The sequence below is a fragment of the Myxocyprinus asiaticus genome, chromosome 19 (genome assembly GCF_019703515.2).
Source record: "Myxocyprinus asiaticus isolate MX2 ecotype Aquarium Trade chromosome 19, UBuf_Myxa_2, whole genome shotgun sequence".
NCBI classification, from domain to species: Eukaryota; Metazoa; Chordata; class Actinopteri; order Cypriniformes; family Catostomidae; genus Myxocyprinus; species Myxocyprinus asiaticus.
In genome coordinates, this window is record NC_059362.1 from 30815661 (window position 1) to 30838757 (window position 23097).

The 23097-nt window shown below is 40.7% G+C and overlaps 1 protein-coding gene across 2 annotated transcripts in view; it reads right to left on the bottom strand.

The window, feature by feature from the left end:
* LOC127410331 (fibronectin type III domain-containing protein 1-like) overlaps window positions 1-23097 on the bottom strand; it is a 67593-nt gene that overhangs the window by 3563 nt on the left and 40933 nt on the right. For both annotated transcript variants that reach the window (XM_051645532.1, XM_051645533.1), the window contains 2 exons: window positions 8542-8778; window positions 3049-3157 (listed from right to left, as the gene is read on the bottom strand). In XM_051645532.1, coding sequence (XP_051501492.1) covers window positions 3049-3157; window positions 8542-8778 — 346 coding nt within the window. The remainder of the gene's footprint in view (window positions 1-3048; window positions 3158-8541; window positions 8779-23097) is intronic.

The following is a 23097-nucleotide window of genomic DNA, read 5'->3' on the forward strand; positions in this document are numbered from 1 at the left end:
AAGAGAAAAAGAAAAAGGAAAAGTAAAGGAAGATAAAGGAAAAGGGAGGGGAAAGGAAAAAGGAACAAAAAGAAAAAGCGAAGGGCACAGCGAAAAAAAGAAAAGAAAAAGGGAAAAAACAAAATGGAAAGGAAAAGGGAAGGGAAAGGAAAGGGAAGGAAAAGCAAAGCAAAAAGGAAAGGAAATGGAAGGGAAAATGGAAGGAAGAGGAAAAGCAAATGAAAGGAAAGGTGAAGGGAAAGGAAGAGAAGGGAAGGGAAAAGGGAAGGAAAATAAAAGAAAGAAAAGGAAAGGCAAAGAATGGAAAAGGGAAGGAAAAGCAAAGAAAAGGAAAGGAAAAGGAAATGAAAGGAAAGGTCACAGTGAGAATGTGCGTTGCATGATGTAGAATTATAACAGTGTGCCTCTAAGACTAACAAAGAGTAATGACGAGATGAGGTTGCATGTAGGAGAGATTGAGCATGAGAATAACTCATCAAAAAGGAATTTTCAATCCGACAAAACCCTTATTCAGACAAATATCAGACCGCAGCCACTTAGATCCTGACTTTGGCATGTATTTAGCCTCAGAGGATAAATAAGACAAGAAATTAAAAAAGAGAACTCTGATGAACTCCCTCTGAGAGACTGTTCAGTAAGCTTACGCGTCACTTGGTTTAACTCAGGACCTGTTTAATGACATAAAATCAGTACTACTGGATCAAATTAGCACAGCCACGTGGAAACTCTGACCAAAATAAAGAGACAATGGACGACTACAGTCAGACCAGCAGAGGGAGGCTGAGGGGGTTGCAATTTTTCAACAAGGATGTTTGTGTGTGTGTTTGTGCTGATCATTTTTCCTGGTCCTTTTGACCATATATCATTGAGGATGTGTGTGTTTGCAAGCTAGTTTATGTGTATGTGTGTGCTTTTTCCTTGTACTTTTGAACATAATTCTTTGTGAAATGGATGAAAACTCAGTCTTAACTTGGCATCCAAGTGGTTCGTCATTGTTGCTTTGACTTAGAAGGAATTGTTATTCCCCATAGTGTATTTATCAGAAAAGGAGAACACTTTTTACCTAGAAAAGTTCTAAAGATAGCTGAAAGCGATAACAAATTATTAATAAAACTTCATCAACACTTCATGGCTGAATTTTGAAGTGTCAGTCACTGAGCTCAGCTGAGAGTCTATAATAACAGAGGCTTCTAAATGAATCCCAGAAGACAATGAAAATAACTTTATTCTCACATTCCACACTTATGAACCAACTGAACTCTGACATCTCTAATGAGTGCATATGCATTCAAGTGTTTTTCCAAGGTAATGGTGCAAAGAGTGCTTCTTCCTGTCTGGGAAAATGTACACAACAAATGTCAATCAAACCTGGACCGTTGCACACATCTGCATGCATTTAGGCATGCATGAGTAAATCATATGCCATAAAGCACCTATAATATGAAAGAATGCTGCCTTGTGAAGAAAGATGGTTTAAATGGGTTCGCTAGGCAGAAGATACTCCACATGTGTGGAAAAAGTCCATAAATACTACTACCTAAGATACAGTATGTTGGTAGGGGTTGCATTGATTGACAGGCAAAGTTTTTATAGTGGTTCATGAGAGCAGTGGTCTACAGTGTTTCTGTGTAACTTCATGACAGTAGGCATGATACAGCTCAGTGAATGTGTTTGAAATTTGGTCTGGACCAAAGGCTGGCAGGCTCTGATGAGTCCACTGAGACCCTCTCTTAGAACACATGTTCCACATGAGCTAGTTTCCACAGTGTAAAATAGCAGTTTCTTTAGCTCTTGTAAAAGCGATCTTATTCCTCCTAAGTTAGTGAAAAGCAAACTTGGTGATAGAAAGAGGAGAAATACATAGAAAGGGAGCAAAGGAAAACGTTTTACACTGTTTAATAATACCTCAGTGATATAATTGTGCATGGTCAAAGCCAGAAGCGTCATGCCCAAACATATACTAATACAAGTTTTAACAGTAAAAGTTGGATATGTTAACAATATAGGTAATGCATTATGGACTTACACGAACTAACAATGAACAACTGTATTTTTATAAATGAACAATAATCAACATGAATAAATGCTGTTTAAAAATATTGTTCATTGTTAGTTCATGACATCTAATGCATTTACTAATGTTAACAAATAGAACTTTATTGTAAAGTGTTACTTATCACATTATTATCAAAATGTCAAAGCTCCTCTTTTCCATATGTGATCACAAATTTAGTTGCAATTTTGCTTAGATTATAGAATATCTTAAATCAGTATTTGAACCCGGGTCCTTTGCCAAATGAAAACTTTACCAATATATTAACATATCTTACTCTTTTATATGAAACTACTATACAATATGGAACTATTGAAGTGCAACAACTGCTAAAAAAGTGCGTAACACTATAATTGGTCAAAACTAATTATTTATTAGTCCGCAGCTCCCATGACTTAATCTGTCACATGTTTGACAAATTAAACTTCATAAGATAAGCTATCTTCTCAGAGATAGTTTAAGACTGAGCAAAAGATTTTGGGTCATTGCATTACTTTCCAGAGGAAGATTAATGACATATTCATATAAATGGGTGTCCACCAAACAACCCGGAAATGAAGCTTGTATGTGCAAAGAGATGTAGGTCTTCCCAGATTTTATAGTTTTGTATACCAGCAACCCTCACACATAGCTTACTATCATGTCATTTATTTTTATTTATTTATTTATTTTTTTCTCATTTCATGGATTAAGCATGATTTAGGATTGCTCCCAAAAGATCTCCATTGAGCACTCTTTCCATTGATTCCTGTGTAACTGGGCTTTTACATCAAAACTATAAAAGCACAACTTCTTTGTAGACAGTTTGATGGGTCATTGTTGACTATCGATCATAGATGTATAAATGTGCAATAACTGTACAAACATGCCATCAAAGCCACCTCTCAGACACAGCATGTTAGTGTTAGGGATACATTAGAGTATTTGTTAATGAAAACTGTGGGGTATATTTTTGTATAGGTGCATGTCTTCTAGGAGAATATGCTGGATCACACCTGGAATTGGGCTTGAGGTTTTCAACAGGAAGGTGTGTTCCGCTTAAGGATTTGCTTGACCACCTGTTATTCAGGACATCGTCATAGGATGCACTGTGCACCATGTAGCCTATAAAAGAGCAGAGTAACAGAGAAATATACACTAAATGTGAGACTTAAATAAAATATGTATTCTGATGTATGTCTGGCCAAAAATCTGTTACAGATGATGTTCCTTTGCAGGGATTCCTTAATATAATCCAAGTTCTGTATTATGTCATGGAAAGGCTAAACTCATGCCAAGACAGCTGGATGTACAGTATATACAGCATGTGCATGTATTTTTCATTATTTAATATGACATTAAAAAGAGAAAGACAGTGCAGAAACAGAGCTACAGTATATGAAATTCATGATCGTGCCTGGAGAGTGCAATGGAAAAATGTACAGTGAAAAAGAAGTTATATTTTTGTCTGTTCTCACCCAAAACCAACTGAATCGCTTCAGAAAACATTGATTAAACCAGTGGAATTGTATGGATTACTTTACTGATGACTTTATCTTCTTTTGGAGCTTTAAAGTGCTGATCACCATTCACCTGCTTTGTATGGACCTACAGAGCCAGGGGTGTAGATTCCAGGGGGGATGGGGGGAGGTAACCCTCCAATAATCAAAACAAGTAAGTACACCCCCCCAATATTTATACCATGATTAATGGAAACAAGTAAATGCTTCATGTTGCAACTCCCCAATGTTCAAGCCAAATCTATGCCCGTGTGCAGAGCTGAGATTTTCTTTTCTTTTTATCCCTTTTTCTCCCCAATTTGGCATGCCCAATTCCCACTGCTTACTAGGTCCTCATGGTGGCGCGGTTACTCACCTCAATCTGGGTGGCGGAGGACAGGTCTCAGTTGCTTCTGCTTCTGAGATAATCAGCCCGTGCATCTTGTCACGTGGCTTTGCAGTGCATGACACCGTGGAGACTCACAGCATGTGGAGGCTCATGCTATTCTCCCCGATCCATGCACAAATTACCACATGCCCCATTGAGAGCGAGAGTCACTAATTGCGACCACGAGGAGGTTACCCCATGTGACTCTACCCTCCCTAGCAACCGTGCCAATTTGGATGCTTAGGAGACCTGGCTAGAGTCACTCAGTACACCCTGGATTCGAACTTGCGACTCCAGGGGTGGTAGTCAGCGTCAATACTCACTGAGCTACCCAGGCCCCTGCGAGCTGAGATATTCTTGCAGTCATACACATTTTTAAAGTCATTATTCATCTTAGATGGCATGAGGGTGGGTAAATGATGAGAGAATTTTAATTTTTGGGTGATCTATCCCTTTAAGGTAACAATTTCAGGTTACCACTTTTTACAGTGTAGGCCTACTACATTCAGCAAAATTTGTAAACAGTCAGTGCTAACTAGTTTGGCTACTACTGCCCACAGTGTATCCGCACCTGAACTTCTATTACAGTTTAAGAAACTGCAGTTATTCGGGAATGTCAAGTAAAATTGTGTTCATGAGCATCTGGACTTTATTTATCATAAGCATTATTTTTCATGAAGACTTTATCAGTTGTCTGTTGGTAGGGATTCCCCTGCATTTAAACCTAACATCACATCATGACACTAACAACGGCTGTGGGAATTGCCTCCCTGTATATTTGTAAATTGGGATGAAACTCTCAAGGTCAATATGTTAGAACAATGATATATATAGCTTTGTATTTGAAAGTGCACATTAAAATTAAACCTAGATTTCATTTCTACTGGAACAAGGCAGATAGTAGGATAGCATGCTCCACTTTAAACAGATGTATATTGCATCCTGTATTTGTACAGTACTTTCAAATATAACACAATACAGTAGACAGTATGTCCTGCTGTGTAGTAACCAGTAAGCAGTATAGCTACAGAGCAAAACGGTAAATTCTAATCTATTTTTGGATTTTCATTATGCTTTGGCAGTTAATTAGTCAAAGAAATATCCAAGAAATCTAGCTAGGTAGCTACAGCACTGTGAACAAATTAAATGTTTAACAGCTGCCAGTTAGCATTTTGTAGCTGATTATCTAATTGCAACGTCAATGTGTCTAATTGCAATGCCAATGTGTCTGTGATTTTTGCTGTTTTAGTGATGTATGTTGTAAATATGTTCTTCAGTTTTACTATCAAACAAGCCCAGACATGATTAGCTTTCTTTTTGTGAAACTGCATGCAAAATTGTGATTCAAATTTGATTTTAGTCCAAGTTGTGAGTCTTAAGTCCGCACTCTGGCCATTATTTGATCTAGACCGTATAATGGACAAATACTGTATGCAGACAGATCATATGACAATTACATGATTGGGGGACATTTTTGCAAGATAATGTTTATGTGGTTCCTTACACAGATTGCGGCAGTTCGGAGGTGAAATGTCCACTGTGTGATGCTAAAAGAGAGTTACATTTCTTAAAGGTTAATGCTCTATCGTAAATCATACACCTAACCAATAGTGTCAAAAAAGCAAATATGAGATGGAAAATGCAATTTTATGGTGAATTTTGTGGTTCTTTTATAACAATTTGGCTCACATGTCAACTCGCATACTCTGCTGGAGTCGTTGCAAATACAACAGTCTATCAGTTGACCTACCGTGCAGTTTGATCATGCTTGAACAAGCTTGTAAATGTAGTTGGTTATGTCATGCAAACATTTAAATGTATCACCTTACAAGTCATGCGCAATAGTAATGTTTGAATCTGCTGTTTTACTCGTGATTTTTGTGAAAAAGACTAAAAGTTGTTGTTATAGCGCCTCTACTGTTCATTTCACCAGGAAACTGCAGTAATACATACAACAAGCAATGTAAAAATAATTTTGCAAAAATGCAGGTATAGTAACATGATACATGAGACCAGGTTGCGATTATGAGTACTCTAGATAATTTTGTAATATACATACAGGGTTGGGGAGTAACGAAATACATGTAATGGGATTACGTATTTAAAATACAAAATATAAGTAACTGTATTCCACTACAGTTACAAATTAAATCATTGGTAATTAGAATACAGTTACATTCAAAAAGAATTTTGATTACTGAAGAGATTACTTTGCAATTTATTGTCATTTGTTTCATTTAATATTTAGTCCTTTCAGATGGAAAAATGTATACATAATTGATGCGATCCACAGTGCATTTGAACAGCAGTGAAACACTTTCTTATGATGTGTTACATTCATATGAGCAGACAGATAAGTAAGTTTGAAGTAAGTTTGGAGCAGAAGAAATAGAAATAAACCTTGTGTAAATTGTCAACTTTACGCTAAGCTAAAATGCTATTTCTAGCCATTTTATATGCACGTTACCAGGCACGATCATATTTTTTTTATCAAGAAAATTCACGTTGGATCATAATTTCTTTTTTTCTAGTAAGACCTTTGATATTAGGACAAAAATCATATTCTTGATAATAATTTTCGTGTTGTTTTCCTGTAAAAATATCTAAAAATACTTAAAACAAGATCAATTTGATTAATCTTGTTTTAGAAACAACACTGCATAAGATATTTAGGTTTTTCAGAGAATGTCATTATTATGTGTATTTTGTCTTATTTTTAGTTTATAGTCAAAACAAATGAAAAAACCTACCAGTGCTGAAGAAGTAATCCAAAGTATTTAGAATATATTACTGACTTTGAGTAATCTAACGGAATTGTTTACAAATTACATTTTACAGCATGTATTCTGTAATCTGTAGTGGAATACATTTCAAAAGTAACCCTCCCAACCCTGTATATAAAGGTATCTAATATAAAATTACATCTAGCAAACACTGTGGTGACAAATTTTCAGACTAACAGCAGCATTTGTCATTTCACAAATGCAAAAGGATTTTGGGGTTTCAAATAAAAATAAATACTTTTTGCAGAAATTTTACTAATGTTATTAAAATAACTATAAAAGGAATATTTCGAGTTCAATAAAAGCTAAGCTCAATCGACAGCATTTGAGACATAATGTTGATTACCATAAAATAACTCGTTTTGACTCGTTGCTCCTTTTCTTTAAAAAAAGCAAAAATCAAAGATATGTAAGGCACTAACAATAGGAGTGAATGGGGCCAATTTGTGGAGGGTTTAAGCTTGTTATTTTATTAAAGCACTTATATTAATTCTTCTGTTAAAACTCATGTATTATTTGAGCTGTAAATCATCATTTTAGGGTTTTAGGGTTTGTTGACATTACATCGTCATGGCATCGAAGCTGTAAAATTGAATATAACTCTACACGGAAAAGGTTAGTAAGTGATTTTATCACACTAAAATCATATTAACAGGCATATGGTTTATGTCTTGTGGCCAGGGTTGGGAGGGTTACTTTTGAAATGTATTCCACTACAGATTACAGAACACATGCTGTAAAATGTCATTTGAAACGTATTTCGTTAGATTACTCAAGGAATACTTCTTCAGCACTGGTAGATTTTTTCACTTGTTTTGACTATAAAGGCTCTGCCAGTACAGTAAGACAAAATACACATTAAAAATACATTCTCTGAAAAACCTAAATATCTTATGCAGTGTTGTTTCTAAAACAAGATAAATCAAATTGATCTTGTTTTAAGTATTTTTTGATATTTTTACAGGAAAACAATACAAAAATTATTATCAAGAATATGATTTTTGCCCTAATATCAAAGGTCTTTCTAGAAAAAAAGAAATTATGATCCAACGTGAATTTTCTTGATAAAAAAATATGATTGTGCCTGGTAACGTGCATGTAAAATGGCTAGAAATAGCATTTTAGCTTAGAGTAAAGCTGACAATTTACACAAATTTCTATTTCTTCTGTTCCAAACTTACTTCAAACGTACTTCTCTGTCTGCTCATTTGAATGTAACACATCATAAGAAAGTGTTTCACCGCTGTTCAAATGCACTTTGAATCGAATCTTTTATATGTATAAATGTTTTCCATCAGAAAGCACTAAATATTAAATGAAACAAATGACAATAAAATGCAAAGTAATCTGTTCAGTAATCAAAATATTTTTTGAATGTAACAGAATTCTAAATACCAATGATTTAAACTGTAACTGTAGTGGAATACAGTTACTTATATTTTGTATTTTAAATACGTATTCCCGTTACATGTATTCTGTTACTCCCCAACCCTGCTTGTGGCTATACTTTTGAAACAGTGAGTATTTTAATGCTTATGGATTGGCCCCATTCACTTCCTAAGTGCCTCACTGTAAACCAGACTTTTTTTTTTTTGAAAATGAGGGGTGTCAAAATTATTTTATGTGGTAATCAATATTATGCCACAAATGCTGTCCATTGAGCTTAACTCTGAATATTTATTCAAACTCACTGTCATTAGTGGAAAAGTTGTAGAGGAAGCCATTGAATATCTCCTTAATTTATTTTCCCCATAACTGAATGCACACACAGTATAACTTGTTCTGTTCTATTTATGGTAGTAGCAGTAGTAGTATAGGTCTGTTAAACGTCTCACTCACCGGACACCATGTCATCTTGAAGTGGGCGTGCCCAGTCCAAAATAACAAAGGAGTGACAGCCCTCCATAGCAACCACAGTGACATTATGGGGCTTGTTCTTGGGTGGCTGCTTTTGATTGGATGTCTGCTGGTCCTTCTCCATCAAGTCTGCCAAGACATCCACTTGCAGGTACTCCAGTGCCTCTGTCAGTGAGCAGGGAGCTCCAGGGTCCTTACGGATGTAGTTTACATATGGAGCTGAGAGCAGGAGGTTGTGAGGTTATAAGGGAAGAGGAGAAAGGGAAAGGATGTGAGTTTAAAAATAATTGAGCTGCTGGTTGTTTAACATGGATACTTAAGCCCCATTTAAATATGTTTGAATGTAATTACATTAGATAACAAAATAGTAAACCAAGAAGCATCTGCAAACAAATGATGCTAGAGATTCTCTGAGAACTTTACTCACTTTTCTGAGACATTTTTGCGATGACTTTAGCCTGTATGATTTATAGAGGATGTATGAAGTCAGTTCCCCTCAAGTTTACACAGGTGTCCTAGCAGAGTAACTAAAGGTGTAGTTCATCACATTAACTAGGGGCATGTTCCACTTATGTTTAACAACTAGAAAATGTCCAGATACTCTTTGGGGTCATTGTGTATATCAAAATTGCTTTCACATCTGCCAGTTGTATTACAATTTGTACTATAAGGATTGGAAAACATACATGGACTCTCATGAAAATAACTTCAAGTATAATTTAATTAACAATACATTTGTGTTGTTTTTCATTTTTCTCTATTCTAAGAATGTATGCAATCTACACATACTCGTAGTGGGGGATATTAAAAGCTACAACTGTTGATACTTCGCTGTAGACTGTGGCTTTTTCTTGATGAAATTCTGTTTTTTCTGTCATCCTAGGTAGTGCCAGCTGGATCCACAGCTGTGAACACTTCCAGACCTCCCCTCTCTTATTGGGCCACAAGATTCACACCAGGAGCAAATCAAAAGCTCCATGTGATGTTGACCATGATGCAGAACAAAAATACACTTCTATGCATGTGCCTCCACTAATATTACACACATCACACTTGATTACAGGTGAAGATTCAAAAGCCACAGTGCAATATGTGTAAGATGAATCTGGAAGAAGAAATCATTGGAAAAATAAAGCAACAGCTACTGCTTTCATGCACCCAGAGAGAGAGAGTCATATGCCAAGGTGGGAGCAAAAACAATGTGTGAAATATAGCAGATTTGTTGGAGATCTGGAGAGCAGAGAACACTCTAACATATTAAACCTATAAATATTCAAGGAGACGTCTGAGGCTTGGGCCAGGAGGAAGCAGCTCTCAGCTGATTTCAGCACATTTAGCTCGTCATTTTATTTAGCATTTTTTCTTGATGTGTTTCTCTGTAGAAATGGCTTTCATATGTGCAAGTGTGTGTCTGTTGTGCAGTCCAAAGTCTGGAGTGTCAGGATTTATCACTGCACACATCGAGTATGAGAGGTGTTACTGTAGAGTTGTATTCCTTGTGTTCCAGCAGCAGATTTTATAGAAATGAAGTTTGTTTTGGTGCTGCTGGTTATACAAAAGTGCCCCTCTCCTGCAAACAGTTTTGTTTCTTTAAAACCTGATAAAGCGTTAACCTAAAAAAACCTCATCTGTTTTTCATCTCACGTTTACTTTTAATGACACCATTAGATTGGTTTTGGTATAAGGTTTAGGGTAGGGATGTCAGTTTTGTTTCTTTAAAACCTGATAGAGCGTTAACTTAAAAAAACCTCATCTGTTTTTCATCTCATGTTTACTTTTAATGACACCATCGGTTATGTTTAGGTTTAAGGTTTAGGATAGGGACGTCAGTTTTGTTTCTTTGAAACCCAATAGAGCATTAACCTAAAAAATCTCACCTGTTTTTCATCTCATGTTTACATTTATTGACACTATCAGTTACGTTTAGTTTTAAGGTTTAGGGTAGGGACGTCAGTTTTGTTTCTTTAAAACCTGATAGAGCTTTAACCTAAAGAAACCTCATCAGTTTTTTTTTTTTTTTATCTCATGTTTACTTTTAAAGACACCATCGGTTAGGTTTAGGTTTAAGGTTTAGGGTAGGGATGTCATTTTTGTTTATTTGAAACTTGACAGAGTGTTAACCTAAAAAACCTCATCTGTTTTTATCTCATGTTTGGGTATAACACTATTGATTAGGTTTAGGTTTAAGGTTTAGGGTAGGGACGTCAGTTTTGCTTATTTGAAACCTAATAGAGCATTAACCTAAAAACCTAATCTGGTTTTCATCTCACATTTGCATTTAATAACACTATCAGTTAGGTTTAGATTTAAAGTTTAGGGTAGGGATGCCAATTTTGTTTATTTAAAACCCGATACAGCGTTAACCTAAAAAAACCTAATCTGCTTTTCATTTCACGTTTGGTTGAATGACACTATCAGTTACGTTTGGGTTTAGGGTGGGGACTTCGGTTTTGTTTATTAAAAACCTTATAGAGCGTTATCCTAAAAAACCTCACGTTTGCAAGCAACCTGTACTTGGGTGTGCACTTGTTCAGGAAGTGAAATAACTGCCACAAGCATTTTGCAGATTTTGGCATGATGACATCATCAGTTCCACAAAAACACACACATTCACCATGAGTGGCAGGGGAACATAAGCAGCACGGCAAATACTGCTCACAACCTGCTGTCTCCTCAAAAAAGACCATTTGTGAGCATCAGATATAGTTGCCTTCTCCTGTACATGCATATTTGCTTAATTGTTGCATGCGACACACAGAGGTGCAAGTGTTGTTCACTCTGGTGTGCATAATGACACTAAATTAATAAAAAAATAAAAAATAAATATAGCGACCTGTGTTGTGTTCTCCATCATATGCATGTTTGTAATGACCCAAGTTGATGCCAGAAAAGCAACAGGGTTTGACAGAATCTGAAAGTGTCTGAAACCAGACCAACGGTGCGGGAGCACTGTGAAGAATCAAACATGCCCAGCATGAAAACCACCTACTATTTCAGAGGACTGCAATGCTGGTGTTTGCCAGCTCCCTCAGCCTACTGTTACTGCAGCTGTAACCACCTCATCTGTACAAATATTAGCATTACTTAACCAAGTTCTGTAGCACAGAATGTAACATACACTATTTATATACAGGTAGACATGTACAACTTGATTTCTAGGATCTTTCAATAATCACATGAAAAGTTCAGTGGTGCTTCTGTCCCCAGTGGTGCTGACAACTCAATTTCCTTACATAGCCCTGCTGGGCATAACCATTTTGTAGTACTGCTGTTTAAATGCATTACAATCAACAACCTTGGGACCACTGAGGGCCTCCTTCATAAAACAATGAAGAGTTGGCTTAATTATATTTTTCTCATTCTTATGGTGTTTTCTTATGTTTCCAGCCAGAGCAGTTGATGTCACGGCTCTGCCAAAACAAGCACACCAGAGGAAGCATGAAACAGTAGGAGCTCTTGGATTGCTGGCTAATTATCAAAAAACTGAACCCAGGTCAGTAAAACCAATCTCTTTTCATAAAATACTGTATGCATTACAGAATTCAAGCTACGTTGTAAAAACTGATTTTAAGGTTTAGTTGTATCAGTTAGCTTTTTTTGAATTGACAACAAAAATGTTATGCCAAATTAATGTTAAATTTTGATACTATCAACTTGTACTTAAGTTGGATTCACAATCGTATTTTAAATTTTAACTCACTAAACCAAGTTGAATGAAAAACAAAGGAAACAGGAACGGGGAACTAAACAAGAATTTCAAAATAAAACTCTAAGCAAAAACACAGGGAATACGTGACACCCAGCATGCATTACAGCATGAATAAATAATGAGGTTAGCTTTATAAGATTATTATTATTATTAATAATAATAATAAAAACAATTGCAGTTTGTTGACTTTACTTGTGCTGTTTTTGTTGTTTTTGTCATTCCTGTTAGTTAATAGTTGTGTGCTGATGTTAAGAACTTATATTTTATTTAATGGTGTTTGTTGAGTGTCACCACAGGTTTATGTTGAAAACTCTGTGCCTCTCATTCAAACTATTGGATGTTCAGTCTTTGCTGGTATTTATAAAGTTCTTTAATCAGAACAAAAATCATCAAAATTTTAGGTGCTGCAATGCATCATGGGTAACCTTGCATGTCATAATATTAAAGTTATTTGAACAAAACCTGTTCAATCCAGATTACTAAAAATACAGTTTTGTTATTGGATTCTTTCTCGAAAGAAGTTGAAAGCTTTTAAAAGCTTTTTTTGTTGTTGTTGTTGTTGTTGTTTTTTTAACAGTGTTGTGTAAAACAAACAACTTTAGGGAGAAATTGTAATCAGGGAGACCTGACACTTGATATTAAACATAGGAGAATAAAATAAAAATTATAATAAAAAATTATGTAGAACATAAATACAGTTGCAATCTAAATTAATCCCCCCAGACAATAAGGATTTACAAAGGTAAGCTTTTCTTATGACCCAGAATTTTTAAACTTTACATCTATATCAGTTGGGTGACACATTCAAAGTCATAGTGTGAATATATAACCTAATATTTGTAAATGGCAGGATTTTTTTAAAATACAGCCATGTCATAATTATTCAACCCCTACTGCATGTAGCTGTTTCTTAAATATGTAAGGCTACACAATTGTTTAAATTAAGTCATCAATCTGCAGTGGCACTTATTTAAGTTTTAAAATGTAAGTTTAGTGTTGTAAGCAAAAATGTATTTCTATGCAAAAAATGCAATCAAAAATAAGCTGTCTCAAAAGCTAATAGAGGAGATTATTTCATTACACAAGAAAGGTCATGGCTAAAAGTACATTTCCAAGGCACTTCAATTTCCAATAGACAAAGTTGGCAGCACCATTCATACATTTTTTAAATATGGTACAACAGCAACCTTCTTGGGGTGTGGAAGAAAGCAAAACTTCAACTAGGGAAATGTTGACTTGAATATTCAAGAAGTAATAGGAAAGAAGTAGGAAAGACCTGTGGAGTCCTGAAAGAAGGTTTTATAGACGAATGACACTAAACTGAAAATGATTTTTAGACCAATGGGGCAGCAGTACGTCTGGAGTAAGATGACAAGGTGATCACAAGAATGACACCATCCCCACAGTCAAGCATGGAGGTGGGTCAGTCCTGTTATGGGGGTGTTTTACGGCTGCAGGAAACGGCTATCCTGACTATGTAACTGACAACATGGATTCTTTCAGGTATCAGGCCATTTTGGCATGAAAAATGTGATGCCTTCAGTGTGTAAACTGAAGCTCGGTGATCACTGGACTTTCCAGCAAGAATACATCCAAGTTGTCCAAAATCTGGTTCAGGGATAGGTCGTGGAATGTCCTTAAATGGCCCTTTCAGTCCAACATTAAAATCCTATTGCAAACCTTTGTTGGGATTTCAAGGAAGCAGTGGCAGCACAGAAACCAAAGAATTTCAATGAGCTGGAAGCTTTTGCTCATGAGATATGTGTAAAAATTCTAATAGAGAGGTGTCCGAAGCCTGAGAACACTTACCTGAAACATTTATTTGCTGTTATTAAGGATAAGGGATGCTACATTTACTTATCTACTTTGGGGGTTGAATATTTTTGACATGACATTTATGGAGAGAATTTTTTATTTTTTATTTTAAAATTTGGGTAAACTGAAGTCTTTGTTCTCAAAATCACTCAAATGTGTATTAAAAACTTTGACTGTTTACTGAGGTTTTAGTTGATGTGTTCCCCTTCTGTCACTCACTCAACGTTGTGTAGATGTAGTGACACTAGGGGTCGCTCTTGAGAGCCCCGATCACCTCAGATCTTTGAGAAAAGGCCAATGAGAATTGACGAGTGGAATTTGCATGCCACTCCCCCAGACATACAGGTATAAAAGGGAGCTGGAATGCAGGATTCATTCAGATTTTTTCTTCAGAGCCGAGCGGTTGTACTATCAGTGAGCTGAATACTACTGCTGTTCCATTCACCTCTTAAGAAGCGTATGCTGTTGGATATACGGCGCATTTCCAGCAGCTTTCTCTCCTTCTGCACGACGAGTGCAGATTTCGCCCCTGGGTGCTTCAACAGCACTAAAAGAGTGTATATTCCTGCTATAGAGTATATTTTCTCTATTAGAGCACACACATTGACGTTGAATGTCTTTTTAAAGACGTGTCTTTTTAAAGATGTCTTTCTGTCTTTGTGTGATTCCTGGATGTGGTCGTTATCTCTCCCCCTCCGACGGCCACGGGCGCTGCCTCATGTGTCTGGGCAGTGATCGCACTGAGGCAGTGTTTGTGGATGGTTCATGTTCTTATTGCGTGGATATGACCATGGCAACGTTGCGGTTGCGGCTTTCCTTCTTCCGAGGGAAAGCCACTCTAGCCGCCCCCCGTGCTGTGCTTTCTACCCATGGGTGTGAGGCCAGCCCGGCTGGCACTGGAGGTGATTTGGGGAGTTCAATGGGCGTGGTCTTGCCGGGTAATTCGCCACGGACCTCCCGTTCCCCAGCATGCTCATTTGCTCCTGTCCAGTTCCGAAATGAGACCAGCCTGCCTCATGGCCGGCTTGACGTCTCTTTCGGGGCCTGCGAGCAGGATGAGTCTTCGTTTGCTGCATCGGAGAGTGCACTGGCGATGTCGGATTCCGAGGACTCGACTCGGCTGCCACCTTAGGGTCTGCCTGCCCAGTCTGAGGCCAATGCAGAGCTTACCGCCATGCTTGCCTGGGCCGCCGCGAGTATCGGATTGGACTGGAACCCTCTAGCCTCCCCTGAGCGCTCGCGGCTTGAAGATTGGTTCCTGGGTTTGGGTCGACGCTCACGGCCACGCCCCCCCCCCGATTCCTTTCTTCCTGGAGGTGCAATGATGAACTCACAAGGTCGTGGAGAGCACCTTTCGCTGCCCGAAACAGACTTACGAGTTCGTCCGCTCTCACTACCCTTGATGGCGGGGCGATCCACGGGTACACGGAGGTCCCTCAGGTGGATCAAGCAGTTGCGATGCACCTGTGCATGCAAAACGCCACCACCTGGTGGGATCTTGCCCCAGCGCGGCTCAAGATTCCACACCCCGTCTGCTCACCGAAGGCATCCCCCTGCAGCGGCGAAAGCCCAGGAGGCTCAGCCCGAGCCTAGCTCTCGGCCCCAGCGTAGAGCCCCCCGCATGAAGCTGATGCCCCCAGTCTCTCGGGCCGACACGAGGACCCAGAAGACTCCTAAGGGCCCCTGAGACGGACGACCCAGGGAGCGAGATGTCCGCTACAGAGCTGGTATCCTGACCACTCCATCCCCCGCTGGAGGGCCGGGAGGTAAATCCTTTGTTTCCTTTTCTTTTAGGTTTGCCACACCCCGAACGGGCTTCGGTACCCAAATTGTCAAAAAAAAGAGCAGTTTCCTCACTCCTTGGGTCACATAATCAGTGTTCACGACCGCTGTTGTCACGGCCGCCAGACACCGAGCATTCGTAGCCAGGGCCCCGCGAACACGGCCCCCCCCCGCGCCACACCTACGGCCAGCCGGTTGTGACGAGTCTCAAGGACGGCCCAAGAGGCCCTCCTTCTCAGTCACTAACCCGCCCTATGCCGGGTACGCAGAACAAGGTAAGTGCTTTGAGGTCTCCCTCAGTGCAGCCAACTTGGGTCGAAGAATGCCGCCACCCTGCGTGCGGAGATTGCGACCCTTCTACGCAAGGGCGCGATAGAGCCTGTCCCTCCAGCCGAGATGGGGAAAGGGTTCTACAGCCCTTACTTCATCGTACCAAAGAAAGGAGGTGGGTTGTGGCCAATCTTGGACCTGCGAGTTCTGAACCGGGCCTTACAAATTCCCGTTCAAGATGCTAACACAGAAACACATTCTGGCGTGCATCCGGCATCAAGTTTGGTTCGCAGCGGTAGACCTGAAGGACGCGTAATTTCACGTCTTGGTTCTACCTCGACACAGACCCTTCCTATGTTTTGCTTTTGACAGCCAGGCGTATCAGTACAAGGTCCTCCCCTTCGGCCTGTTCTTGTCCCCTCGCGTCTTCACTAAAGTCGCAGAGGCAGCTCTTGCCCTGTTAAGGGAAGTGGGAATCCGCATACTCAACTACCTCAACAACTGGCTGATTCTAGCACACTCTCGAGAGTTGCTGTACACTCACAGGGATTTGGTGCTCAGGCACCTCAGCCGTCTAGGGCTTTGGGTCAACTGGGAATAGAGCAAGCTCTCCCCGGTTCAGAGCATCTCTTCAGGCATGGAGTTAGACTCGGTCTCAATGATAGTGTGCCTCACAAGGCTCCTGAGGCATATGGCTTCCTCAGCGGCAGTCACGCCGCTCGGGTTGATGCATATGAGACCGCTTCAGCACTGGCTTCAGACTCAAGTCCTGAGACGGGCATGGTGCCGCGGCATACTTCGCGTAGCTATCACGCCACTCTGCCGCCACTTATTCAGCCCTTGGACAGACTTTGCATTTCCACGGGCAGGAGTTCCCCTACAGCAAGTGTCCAGATGTGTCGTGGTCACCACAGATGCCTCCAAACTGGGCTGGGGCGCCGTGTGCAATGGGCACGCTGTTGCCGGTTCCTGGTCAGGACCGCAACTGGGTTGGCACATCAACTGCCTAAAGTTGCTGGCTGTACTACTCACCCTGTGGAGGCTATTGCTATTGACCCAGGGCAAGCATGTGTTGGTCCGGTCCGACAACACAGCGACAGTAGGATATATAAATCGCCAAGGTGGCGTATGCTCTCATCGCATGTCGCCACTCACCTGCCATCTCCTCCTCTGGAGTCAGCAGTGGCTAAGGTTGCTGCGGGCCACTCATATCCTGGGCAGCCTCAATGCCACAGCGGACGCGCTGTCATGGCAGGCAATGCTCAGCGGAGAGTGGAGACTCCACCCCCAGGTGGTCCAGCTGATTTGGAGTCAATCCAGCAAAGCACAGGTAGACCTGTTCGCTTCCCAGGAATCTTCCCACTGCCCGCTCTCGTATTCCCTGACGGGAGCCCCCCTCGGGTCAGATGCGCTGGCACACAGCTGGCCCCGGGGGCTGCGCAAATACGCATTCCCCCCAGTGAGCATTCTTGCACAGACCCTGTGCAAGGTCAGGGAGGACGAGGAACAAGTCACCCTCGTGGCCCCATACTGGCCCACTCAGACTTGGTTCTCAGACCTCACACTCCTCGTGACAGCACCTCCCTGGCGGATTCCCCTGAGGAAGGACCTTCTTTCTCAGGGACGGGGCACCATCTGGCATCCACGCCCAGACCTCTGGAATCTCCATGTCTGGCCCCTGGACGGGATATGGAAGGTCTAAGCAGTCTACCACCAGCAGTCATAGACATGATCACTCAAGCCAGAGCTCCCTCTACCAGGCAGCTTTATGCCCTAAAGTGGCGCTTATACGCGAATTGGTGTTCTTCCCGAGCTGAGGACCCCAGAGATGTGCAGTCAGGTCAGTGCTCTCATTTCTGCAGGAGAGGCTGGAGGGGCGGCTGTCCCCCTCCACCTTGAAGGTTTATGTAGCCGCTATAGCGGCTCACCACGACGCAGTTGACGGTAAGTCCCTTGGACAGCACGACCTGATCATCAGGTTCCTCAAAGGTGCCCGGAGGCTTAATCCTCACAGGCCATGCCTCTTCCCCTCATGGGATCTCACCATGGTCCTCCTGGGCCTACGGAGAGCCCCATTTGTGCCGCTAGAGTCAGTCGAGCTGAAAGCCCTCTCCTTAAAGATGGCCCTCCTGATTGTGCGCATCTCCATCAAGAGGATGGGGGACCTGCAAGCTTTCTCTGTCAGTGACACTTGCCTGGAGTTCGGTCCGGTAGATTCTCACATGATCCTGAGACCCCGACCGGCTATGTGCCCAAGGTTCCCATGACCCCTTTTAGGGATCAGGTGGTGAACCTGCAAGCGCTGCCCCAGGAGGAGGCAGACCCAGCCCTGTCATTGCTGTGTCCAGTGCGTGCTTTGCGCACCTACTTGGATCGCATGCAGAGCTTTAGACGCTCTGAGCAGCTCTTTGTCTGCTTTGGTGGATAGCGGAAAGGGAATGCCGTCTCCAAACAGAGGCTTGCCCACTTGATTGTGGATGCCATTGCATTGATCTACCAGACCTAGGTCGTGCCCACCCCCTTGCGGGTTCGAGCACACTCTACAAGGAGTGTGGCGTCCTCGTGGGCACTGGCCAATGGCACCACTCTAGCAGACATCTACAGAGTAGCAGGCTGGGCAACACCCAATACTTTTGCAAGATTTTACAATCTCTGGGTTGAGCCGGTTTCGTCCCGTGTTCTTTCAGGTATGAACAGATAGAGTTCGGTAATACGGAACAGCTGGCCGGGTGTATCGCTTGCGTGTAGCGCCTTTACCCTCCCTGAGGCAAAAATGTGCGCTTTTACCCCCAGTCGAGTTCATGAAGTCATGGACCCTGGATGTCCTTCCTCCCTAGCCCTATGGTTCAAGAACTCGGTGGAGGAGTTTGCAGCCAACCCCACTATGGGGACTAATATGCCCTGTACTGGGATAGGTGCTCCACAGGTGCCGATTACTCCGGTAACCCCTGTGATGTATATTCCACGGTACGGTCTCCCTGTCGGCGGACCCGCGTCACTGTGTTTGTAGAGTTCCCCCCCCCCCCCTTTTCATGGCGGACCTACCACCACGCCTCTTCCATGTGCGGCTGCTGAGCCCATGTGTCGTATTGCCACATGTTGACATGATGTGGTCTCCGTGGGTCTTTTGCCCCTGAAAGAATAGGAAAGGAAAAGAACACCTTCCCGATGCATATGATAGCATTAGATGGCCCCAACTGAATCTAATACTCTGTGGAAAGAAAACATAGAGAGAAAAGGCTGCGGCTGGTGCGGCCTGCTCCCATGCTAGTTACGTCACTTCCCCCCCTCAGGGATGTGGGGAACTACATGATGTCTTTTGGGGTGTTGGGGGAGGTTACGTGCAGTCTGATGCACCTGCTATTACACACGCAACAGCTTGCTTGCACCTGCATCGGCAGTTCACGTAACACAGTTCAGCTGTTGTGCCGTTTTTCCAGAGGGACCCCTAGTGTCACTACATCGACACAACGTTGAGTGAGTGACAGAAGGGGAACGTCTCGGTTACTGTCGTAACCTCCGTTCCCTGATGGAGGGAACGAGACGTTGTGTCCCTCTTGCCACAATGCTGTACTAGCTGCTGAAATGGCCGGGACCGTGTCTCGGCTCCTCAGCACAAAACCTGAATGAATCCTGCATTCCAGCTCCCTTTTATACCTGTATGTCTGGGGGAGTGGCATGCAAATTCCACTTGCCAATTCTCATTTGTCTTTTCTCAAAGATCTGAGGTGATCGTGGCTCTCAAGAGTGACCCCTAGTGTCACTAGATTGACACAACGTCTCGTTTCCTCCATCAGGGAACGGAGGTTACAACAGTAACCGAGACATTTTAATTCACATCACCAGAATGTATTGCTGGTCAGGGGGGTTGGATAATTTTGATTGCAAATGTAAATGACCAAATAAATTAAGCTAAAAAGAGATCTTTTTCAATTTTAACTATTCAAATTCCTGTGTAAAGTTTGCAGGACAGTTTTCCTATCATGCACAATAGGAATGAAAGATAATTACAAACAAAACCTCTGTTAAAGAGAGGTAAAAGGCTTTACAATTTGCCTTCATAAACTTACACTTGCACTTGTCCTATGCCTTGAGAAACGTGAGATGACGTGTTCACTGGAAGAGTTTTGACAACCCTGGAAATGGAAAACTCCCTGGCCACTGCACTTAACTGAATTAGGGAGCTGATTGAGACGCATCTATAATTATTAATAGTATAATGCTATCAAGTGTGTAATAAGTCTATCCCTAGATTTTGGTCAAAGCATATGTAACCAAATAGTTTCGTCACATGACAAGAAGCTTGTGATGAGTTGTACTGTAGAAGATCTGAGCAGATACAAGTTCCTAGGGCAATTGCAAACCATATTTCTCTTCTGCAAGTTCAGTACTTTAAAGAGTTGGTTGATTACATGTGTGATTGGCAGAATTAAATTTGTAATCATTGTAGGCCTGCTCAATATCCAAAGCACCAACTCTGAGCCAAGCATAACCAATTCTGAAACTCAGACTGGACAAGAAACAATGTTCCATAGCAAGGTATATAGTTTATGGGGATTTGGGTTTGGAAATATGGACTGAACATGATGTTGAAATGCTGTTATGGTGAGTCTTGGCAAATGAATTCATGCTGAACTTGGAAAAAGCTTGACTAGTGTCAGCTAGCACACCGTGAAGCAAAATGGAAGGTTTATTTTTTCACATATGATAATAGTTCATTGCTATGCCTATTTGTACAAGGGAAGACTTTCTTTGTTGAAGTGGCCAAAATTGTTTAATATAGCCTAACACACTCCAATTCAGCCTTGGATGGTAGCATAGCATCATGTCATGACTGTACTAATCCTAAAGCTTTCATTGTGATTTACACTGCTTACTGAAACACACTTGCACTATTTGGGAATTGGCTTGATCAACATCAAAATAGTTGTGGATTGAAATAAAACTGGGATTCTGTCTTGTTTTTCTTATTCATGCACACACCTTCATCTTAACGCACACACATAGAGTCTGAAAGTGGGCTATTTGGGAAGAAGGCCCAAAGCCACAGACATTCAGGCATAATTTACAGAGCCGAGTTTAAATATTTTCACTCAGGCATTCTGAAAATTTCCTACAGAAGCTGCCCACATGAAAGAACATTTTTTAGAGCCCTACCAGCAAATGAAAGAACATTTTTTAGAGCCTCTACCAGCAAATGGTATGTTGTACTAGAGGCAGACCTGAGAGTAGACAAGGTTATGTGTACTTCAACCGTATGGGAAAGACCAAGGTAATGACCTTTAAAATTAGAAGATTTATTGTAATATGATCCAAATTCTTGTCATTTGTCTTTTCCCTCCTTACTGAAAATTAGTAAAAGTTATGGCTGTCGATTAAATGCATTAATCTGGTGTGATTAGTTATATGAAAAATAACACTTTAACCCTTAAATGCAAAAGTGTTTTGCCAAACATTATTACATATTCGGGTCTTTAGAGACCTAGCACTTATATCTATCACAAATGGATGTAAAAAATGCCCAGATAATGTCAAATTTTAAAAACATTTTCAAGAAAATTAGAAAATAATAGAATAGAATACATTTTGATATATTTTGATGTTTTATTTGTCATATATCAAAGAGATGATGCAACAAATATAGAACCAGATTCATACTTACACACTAAAATTGAATGACAAACCTGAGATGTTCTGCATGACCATGTGATTGCTTAATTTATTAAACAGGAAAGGAGGACTGATTTTAACTTCAAGTAAATTGGTAAGTGCTTTTTGCATTGTTATTGTAAGTGTAAATTAGGCTGCTTGCGCATTCAGTGTCGGATCAAGTTTTGAAAAGTAGTGCTGCGTTCCATTCAACTCGGAAAGTCGGATTTTACAACTTCCTACTAGTAAAAGTACAGTGGAATGCATCTTAAAGTCAGAATTGTAGGCTCGTGCAGAAATTCCCAACTCCGATTTTGCCTAGATGCAGGTGCATGATGTCAAAACAAACATATTGACACTCAGGGAGATACACAAAGTAAGTGATAAACATTCACTTTATTAAGTAATATTGATAAATGAGTTCGTTTCCACATTGCATGATATTAAAGCTTGTTTAACAGGTGTATAAAACATTATAATCTCTTTTGATAATCGAACACCTGAAACACAAATGCTAGTGCTGCAGCATTGTTTATCAGTTGGGTTGCTAGGAGACATCTCTAATGAGAGTCAAACCCCTGCTAAGTTAACGGGAGCATTGCAGTTTTGTTTCCTTAAACGTCATCTTCCGAATATCAGGGAATGGAATGCATTTATGGTCGGAGATATCAAGTAGAAATATTCCACATCCAACTTGCATGGAATGCAGCGTAACCGTGTACCCTGACAAAATGAAATTTATTCCAAGCAACATTTAAATCGCAAATATTATTTTTCCAGGTATAGACCTCCTTGGTAGATTCATATGAAAAATTATGATTTTTGAATGTCTGTTCGGGAGACGTTCATTTAAAAAAACAGTCATGCTGCAGTTAAAATTAGGCTTGCTTGAGCATTATGTGTCGTTTAAAGTTCTGGCTTTCGTGCGTGGATGTGTTTTTAAAATGTCAATTGGTATTATTAGTTAGCTGCGGCATAATGTATGATGCCCAAAGGCATAGGGTGTCTTATTCATTGTAAAACTGTGTTTTCTTAATGGCATGAATCACACTGAAGACTTAAAATGCACAGCCTGCCACTGTGTTCCATGATATGTAAAAATAACAGAAACAATAAATAGACTTATATAGCCGGTACGGTGGCTCAGTGGGTAGCACTGTCGCTTCACAGCAAGAAGGTTCCTGGTTTGAGTCCCAGCTCACCCAGCGCCTTTCTGTGTGGTGTCTGCATGTTTTCCAGGTGCTCTGGTTTCCCCCATAGTCCCAAAAAAAAAACATGCAGGAAATTCTAAATTGCCTGCAGGTGAGAGTGTG